At 40.2% G+C, this 8,328-nt stretch overlaps 1 protein-coding gene across 1 annotated transcript; it reads left to right on the top strand.

The window, feature by feature from the left end:
• The first annotated feature begins 1,864 nt into the window (after positions 1 to 1,864).
• On the top strand, positions 1,865 to 4,299 carry LOC104453295 (calcium-dependent protein kinase 17). Its single transcript, XM_010067815.3, has 3 exons — positions 1,865 to 2,232; positions 3,598 to 3,627; positions 3,875 to 4,299. The coding sequence occupies exons 1-3, from the start codon at positions 1,876 to 1,878 to the stop codon at positions 3,995 to 3,997; spliced, it is 510 nt and encodes a 169-aa protein (XP_010066117.2). The 5' UTR covers positions 1,865 to 1,875; the 3' UTR covers positions 3,998 to 4,299.
• The last annotated feature ends 4,029 nt before the right edge of the window (positions 4,300 to 8,328 follow it).

Below are 8,328 nucleotides of genomic sequence, written 5' to 3'. Positions count from 1 at the left end.
TGCAACCGGTTTGATTCTACCCAAGAATCAGACCAATTGGCCATGGAAACAAGTCCAATTCCCAGTTCAAAATTTAGAATTAGAACCATGCTGATAAGTTTTAAGTTCTAGGTGCTGAACCTACCCACCCACCCAGGAACTAGCGATTAGAAGTTTTATGAAGTTGGAAAAAGATCAATTATCTTTTTTAAAATAACTTCCACATCACTTTATATTTCTATTTGTTTTGTATGATATTTTACTTTGAACAATTTTGTTACTCATACTATCTTGTTGTAATAGCTATTTGTTTCGGTTTTTAGAAAAATTGAATAAAAAATATAAACAAACTAGTTATCCGGTTAAACCCTAGATTTGGATTGGAAAAATAAGGTAGGTTCTAGGACAAACAAAATAATTCTTAGATTTCAAAAATTAGGAATCAATTCTAATAAGGTAGGTTCTATATTCTAGATCTGAAACTTATCAACCCTAAAATTGATCACCCTTCATGGCAATAACAATGGAAATGTGCTTCCCCAAGATTACGAATAATGTGGACCGGCCATTCTGCTCGAGATAATGATGATATTCTTTCACTCAATTATTATGTATGTCACAAGATAATTATGATTCCCTTTCGGTGGAAAACTTTCACTCAATTATGATGTCGATTCAACCAATTACAGACTGTTCAAAAAAAAAAAAAAAACCAATGACAGAAGTCCACCCGAACCTTTGCTTCATCCAAAGAGTTTACTTTCCGTCTCGTGTGGATGATACAAGCCGGGGCTAAATTGGAGTTGATAAAAGCGGAACCGCTCCAAAGAAGGCTTGTCTGGCTCCCATCAAAGCAGGTGGCGACAGGTTCTCTTCAAACCAGAAATCTCTCGGTATATCTTTTTTTTCCCCTCCTTTTTTGAAGTTATGATTGCACGCGTTTTGTCCGTATAAAGAGCTTCACTTTCCTCATCCTTTTGCCTGTTGTCCACGAAGGGCAAAATAATCTTTTTGTTCCTTTTCCTCACCTCTTTCCCTCTTCATATGTAGATTTATTATTTATAAGAATGGAAGATTTGTCATGCATGAAATCCGGTAAAGATTATTGCTTATTGCTTATTTACATCATTTACAGTAAATGGCATAAGAAAAGTCTCTCATTGGTGAATAATACTTGTTACTTTGAGTCAGGTTGATATTTTATCATCAAATCAGTTTTATCTACCAGCCGAGAAAATATTGGATGGTCCGGGATCGCCACGTCAGCGTGGTCCCGGACCACTCATATGGTGCCACATATGAGGGGAGGGGACAAAAGAGAGAAGGAGAGAGAGCGTTAGAGAAGTGAGCCCCGGTTTTTGTCCTTTGTCTGCGCTCCCATGCACGTGGCGCCGTGTGAGTGGTCCGGGACCACGCTGACGTGGCGGTCCCGGACCACCTAATATTTTTTCCACCATATAGACCTGACTTCCCTTCCATTTCCTGTAAATGGGTGTCGAGTATAACACGTCCACACACAACAGCACACACACAAACACGACATGAACGAGATTCGGAGAGAAGCCATGAACGATTACCAGTAGAGGACGAAGGAGCAAAAGCAACGGGCACTGGACTTTTTTCAAAACAGTAGACACCCACGTGAACGGGAGCATAAGCATACGGGAGTAATAAATGAGGAGACATTATGCCTGACAAGCCTGCAAAGTTCTTATTTTCCCTTCTTTTAATTTCCACGTTAGTCGACACATGTCAACATTTTAATGGATCACCATTTTTGGATCTGAACCAAATAGGTTAAAAAAACGCGTGCCGTGCATGTAAAGAATGTGGTGATTAGTAACCACTGAATAGTGTACCACCATATAAACCTGACTTCCCTTCCATTTCTTATAAATGGGTGTCGAGTATAACACATCTCCACACAACAACACACACGACATGGACGAGATTCGGAGAGAAGCCCTGAACGACTACCAGCAGAGGACGAAGGAGCAAAAGCAACGGGTACTGAACATTTTCAAAGCAATGGACACCGACGGGAACGGGAGCATAAGCATCCAGGAGTTTGTGAAGTCCCTTCAACAGAAAGGGCTCTACAGAGACCACTTGTACGGGCTCTTTACGCAGCTCCAAACAGACAACAGCGGCACTCTCAACTTCGAGGCAATCATCACCCTCAAATTCATGGTGGACCACGACAAGTACAGAAATCGCTTGGTAGCAACTTTTTCTAATGTCAACACTCATAAGGTAGAACCCTAATTCATAATGCACTTTTTTCACTTGACAAATATCAAATCTTGTCATTGCTAAAACAGGGCAAAAGTTAATAGGTGGACTGCGTGTATCTGCTCTGAATCCACCCCCTAGCCATGAAACGTGGCGTGACCCATTTAAGACATGGTGCGAATCCACCTGATTTAGGGCGTACATGTTTGTGTTCTTTTTATCTGTTCATGAACAGATTTTCTGATTTTTGTTTCGAGAATAAAAATAGAACAGAAATGTGTTTATTTGCATTTTTGTTCAAAATCTATTTTTTTAATTTTCAAAACAAAATTGAAATGGAAATGAGAAATAATTTTTTTTTCAGAAACACTTTTGAAGAACATTTTTCTCTCTGCTTTCTTTTCTTCTTCTTTTTACTTTGGCTGGTCATCGGCCTCAGTCATAGCCGGCGACAGGTCGTTGAGGGCTGGCGACACTCCAGCCGAGGCCAACGATCGGCTGTCGAGGGTCGGCAATCTCACCAGAGCGTCACCGGATCTAGGCGAGCTCGAGCTCTCAGATTCGGCGAGGCCGAGCCTCGCCAGGGGCCGACGATGTTTGGCCTCGCTGGATTTGGGTGAGGCCAAGCTCACCCAATCAAGGTGAGGCTGAGCTCACCCAACCACTGGCGAGCCTCGGCGTGGCTGGGCGAGGCTACTGGCCCCCATTGGTTGTTGGCCTTGGCATGGTTAGCGACTAGCCAAAAAAAGAAAAAAGAAAATAAAAATATTAAAAAATTAAAAGAAATAAAAAGGAATATAAATTTGCAAAACGTGCTTTTATTTATTTATTATTTCCGGAATAACTTTATTAAATGCGTCATTCTGGTCAAAAATTGTTTCTCGAAACAGAAATAATTTTTTCTATTTTTGTTCCCTGGAATATTTTTTGAACAGAAATACAAACAAACGCGTCCTTAGTGACTCTCGGCATGTGAATTCACTCTCTCAGGCTAGGGGAATAATACTATGGATGGGCTCTCGCGATGACTTGTGAGTCGTAGTGGTGCGTGTCCTGTCTGATGGCCGGGTGGGTAGTTATGCTGGATGGGACGGCCATCTTTGTCGGGGCGGCGAACCAAAGGCGAGAACGAAAGCATGGCTAGGGTTTTATGTTACTCTTTCTACAGACATGAATATGCTTGGTCTTTCACAGCTCTCTTCTTCCCACAAACTATCCTTTTGTATACTACCAAATTCTCATCTTTCTTTACGTAACTGGGGCGTCTACGTTGTTGCAACATACTGATTTATCACTTACAAGAAAAGATGACAATCTCTCGTTCTACGTACAGTGTATAGCTAGTATTATTCCTGAATCATACTTAGAAACTCTTTATTTATGTAGGTAACCAAAGATGAAAGTGCTTCTCACCAAGTAAGATATCTCTCTATCTTTCCCTCCAAAACCACATTACTTATCAGTTATGAGCATATTTACCTTCGAATGATCAAATTACAACAATCATTACAAGAGGTTTGAGTTCCACGGACATCTCGTTAGCCAAGTGAATAATAGATACGATATAATTGGGTTACACAAGTTCTAAACGTTATCATTTGCCACGATTCTGATTCTATTCACGGATAATTGCAATGTCTAAGTCACGTTATTGAAATTTCAGCACAGAGGTGGTGAACCTGATCTTGTGGAAAAACTCAACGGTTTCATCGACGGTTTCAATCTTGGGTCTAATATCGCCGAAGCAGCTACAACAGTTGCAGAAGATGGATGTTCCATTATGTAGCTGGAGGAGGTATTTTTGCCGACGGTCACGTTGCAAGGTAGCGAAGAGTAGTGTGATCAGTTGAATGAAAAAGGAATGTTTCGAATTTTGCACTTAAAATGTTTGTCGGTATGCCTACATAAATAATGTGATTGGTCGGTTGCCCCAAATCGGCTATGTGACCGATACATTATAATGCTTTGTCTATATAGACAACACGTGTTGATGGTTTGACGGTCTTGGTATCATCTTCGCTTAATCCTTGTAAATGGTGTTATAATGTCAATGCTATGTTGAACAATTGGAATAAATGCGGGGTTGACTCGGCACACGACTATGTATAATTTATTATGTGGTGGATATTATCGACAAAAGGGTAATTTATGTAGGCATTTTTACATGACGCAGCTACAATTTGAAAACTTGAGCAATTGTCCAAATCAATAATAATGAATGTATTTTGTATGGAGTGCATGGTAGAATATTCATGTGATTCAAGAAATTCAATCAATGCTAAAGAAAAGATACATGAATGATGTGATTTAAAAAAATGATTGGACGTCGGATCACTATAGTGTGAACTATCTATGAATAAGCCTGATACATCAATTTACTCTCTCAACAAGGGTTGAGTTTTTCTCTTTATCCCGCAAGGTGATAGCTGTTTCAATCTACAAAAACCCCAAAATCTGTAATACATGGCAGCTTTTAGGCACACTCCACCTGATTAAAGCTACCCATTCATGTTTTATCCTCCGGATGGCAGAATGTCTGCAAGTTTTGCTGGGTCTTGCGTTGCATCCTCCGATCCTTCTGTTTCCTGATGACCCAAGAAAGGATGATGCTTCGCCGGAGTCCTTCGAATCCCCCAGATCCTCACCCTTTCTGTTATCCCAAGGGATCGTAGTTTTCTCCGCTAGGAGTGTGTAGCCGAGACTATCCAAGGGGCTGGAAGATTTGAGGCCCTAGGGTTTTACGTTTTCTTTCAGTGGGAATTGGGTTCTGTCGGTGGGTAGTTCAGTTTCTTGAAGCGAATCTCCCCGCTGAATGATAGCAATATAACCCCTCTTCAAAGCCATTACCTCTAGAGCTGCCTTCACTCCATTACCAAATTTCCTCAGTGTCTCGGCAAGTCTAGAATCGGTGGTAGGAAATGGAAGACAAAGAGGATGTTGGGAATGACTGATCCCCGAAATACCGGATTCGACACTAAATCGAACCCCTAAATCAATGCGGAAGACGAAGCCCGGGAAAACACGTATCACCGATCGTAAAGCACACCACGGAGTCGAGCGTACCTTGTTAGCCACAGATTAAACACCGTCGTCAATGGAGGAAGAGAATCCGGTCGATGAAGCCTTGAAGGGAAGAAAGTGGAAGCCGTATGCCTACTGTTCTTCGGGAGAGAAAACGCGCGGGAGAGAAAAACGTAATTCTGATTCAACGTACGTTACTTTCTCTCTCTCTTTCCTTTTATACCCCTTCTTTCCACGGGCCTTATTCCCGTGGGCCGGGCTTCTGGGCCCAACTTAGCCGAGACGGGCCTTAAGCCCAATTACTAATTAAATAAATCCTTCATCTCCCACTCGCACATGGTGGTCCAAAAACAACATGGGTGGACGGGCCTACTCAGCCCCATCGAGAATAATCCATCATAGACTCTCTCTTAACATGATGGGCCGAATGCAATTCTCTTTACCTCTCTTCAACATTCATATGCGGTGAATAATCCGTGCGACCAGCATACTTTGAGAGCTCGTTGCCATACATCTTAGGAATATATAGCGCTCATAATGGGCATCACACTCCGAGTAGATTTAGTATGCGTACCTAGATCGATCGATCACATTTATATCTCTCTTGATCTCTTTTAAATAATGATATATATATTGTATTCACAATTATGATTATCACAAAGACAGTCATAATTGGTTAACCGGTGAATACAAAACTACAATGTGATTCTCCAAAATCGGTCTTCCTCTTTCCTTCAAACTCTCAATTTCGGTTCAGCTTTGCTTTTCTAGAAATGTCCCATTAGATCGAATCAAACTCATGACCATTGGCAACATCCTAAGATAGCAAACACTAAATAGAAATCTTGAGAATAAGTAAGAGTCATGAGGGGACAAAAAAATTGAGGAACTCTTTTCCTCAAGAGTCTCACACGACATAAAAAGTTGAGATCAAACTTTTGCCACTCTTATTGGTCGTCTCATGCATACGTAGTATGAAATACGTATTACGGTATTAACTCCTTTCCCATGGAGCGTATGTCTACACCTTTCAATACCGTACAGATGATAGTTCGACATACCCAATGTCTAACTTGAGTTCACGTATCTACTCATTCACTAAATTCATCGAACTCACATCCTGGCATCATAGACGAGATAAAGTAAAATATGTGGGGTATTTTACTTTCGGACATAGTAAGTATTATGTCCTCATCTTAACACCTAGTTAAGGCGACATACGTGTTTTAAGCTTGAGCTCTCGATTATCACCTAGATAATAAGCTTAAAAACAGTCTCATCTCTATTTATCACATAGTAAATAGAGGCGATTACCCGTGTGAGTGGGCTAATCTTATATCCGTCCGACATACTTCCTAACTTAAAGTAATGCACTGAGCATTAAGATGCATAAAGATCATACAAAGATTCATAAACATTAATGATGAAAAACATAAATTCATCATATGTGAACACTTAGGGAAAAATCACAATATTCAGTACATCATCATCTACGCAATCCTAGAGATTTCACATGGCCACAAAACACATCTCTAGGTTATGGCTTTGTCATAGGATCTGCTACCATTCTATGCGTAGTATGTACTATAAGTTCACATCTTTTCGTGCAATCATATCCATGACAAAATTATACTTGGTATCTATATGTTTGGTCTTGCCATGGTATTTGGATATTTAGTGTACACTTTTGCTGCTTGATTATCATAGTTAACTAATAACAAATCTGCAAAGACTTCCAATAACACCTAAATGATCCAATAATCTCTTAAGCCAAACATCTTCTTATACCGATAATGCCACGAACTCAATTCCATCATGGACAAGGCTATGTACTTTTGTTTCTTACTTTGCTCCAACACATGGTGCCATTATTCGGTAAGAGAACAAACCTAGAGGTAGATTTCCTTTCATTTAAATCTCCTCCCCAATCAACATCGAGAATAGCCTTAGAGTCGCAGATCCTTTCCATAATAACTCAACATATAATCAGCAGTCCACTTTAGATACCTCGGTATTCACTTAACGGCTTTCCAACGTGCTTGACCTGGATTGGATTAGTGTCTACTCACCATTCCAACCGCAAAACATATGTCGGGTCTTGTACGCATCATAGCGTACAACAAGCTTCTAACAAAGACTAGCATAAGGAACATGTTTCATTTGTTCCTTCTCTTGTGGAGTCCTTGGACACAGTCTATGGCTCAATCCTTCACTTTTTGCAATAGGAGCGTCAATGAGTTTACAATCTCATATCATTCAATTCAAAGTGGGAAGACAACGAATTCTTCACAGTATTGACTAGCTCCATATTGCTTCCGGCAATTAGTATATCATCAACATATAATGATATGATCACAAATTGATCCTTGGATCTTTTGATATATACACAATGATCCTCATCTATCATTGTAAAGTCATATGCCATTATGGCATTATGAAAATGTACATATCATTGTCTTGACGATCGCTTAAGGCCATATATCGACCCCCAAAGTCGACATACCTTTTCTTCTTGGCCTTTCACTATGAAACCAACAGTTGTTCCATATATATTTTATCCTCTAATTTTCCATTGAGGAAAGCAGTCTTTACATCCATTTGATGTAACTCAAGATCCATACTAAACACTATTGCCAGAACTATGCGAATCAAGGCAAATCTTACTATAGGAGAAAAAATATCTTCATAATCAATTCCTTCCTATTGATTATACCCCTTCGCCACAAGACGAGCCTTATGCCTTTCAATCGAGCCATCAGCCTTTCGCTTTATTTTGAGAACCCATTTGTTCCCAATAGCTCTGCGTCCTTTTGGCGATCAACCGGTTCCCGAGACTTGGTTTGATTTCATTGACTCCATTTTCCTCTTTCATTACATAAATCCATTTCTCCTTACTAGGGCAATTTAGAGCCTCATTAATATTTCTTGGCTCATCCTCATCTTGCGGAGCAATCATAAAAGTTTCCCCTTCAATGTCAAAACGTCGACGGGGAATACTTTGGCGACTTGTTCGCCGTATGGGAGATTGTACACTTAGCACATCATTCCCCATTATGCTCCCACTCGGATTAGATAATGACGATATCATCTCATCAT

This window comes from Eucalyptus grandis, chromosome 7 (genome assembly GCF_016545825.1).
Source record: "Eucalyptus grandis isolate ANBG69807.140 chromosome 7, ASM1654582v1, whole genome shotgun sequence".
In the NCBI taxonomy this organism is placed as follows: Eukaryota; Viridiplantae; Streptophyta; class Magnoliopsida; order Myrtales; family Myrtaceae; genus Eucalyptus; species Eucalyptus grandis.
The sequence above is the reverse complement of the archived record's forward strand: the minus strand, read 5'-3'. Positions and strand labels throughout refer to the sequence as shown.

What these genes read in the sequence shown, in the direction of transcription:
- LOC104453295 (XM_010067815.3), top strand. Translation starts at nt 1,876, where the DNA reads ATGGGTGTCGAGTATAACACATCTCCACACAACAACACACACGACATG. An exon ending in CTAATGTCAACACTCATAAG is followed by an intron (nt 2,233 to 3,597) that starts GTAGAACCCTAA and finishes TTATTTATGTAG; the next exon opens with GTAACCAAAGATGAAAGTGC. An exon ending in ATGAAAGTGCTTCTCACCAA is followed by an intron (nt 3,628 to 3,874) that starts GTAAGATATCTC and finishes TTGAAATTTCAG; the next exon opens with CACAGAGGTGGTGAACCTGA.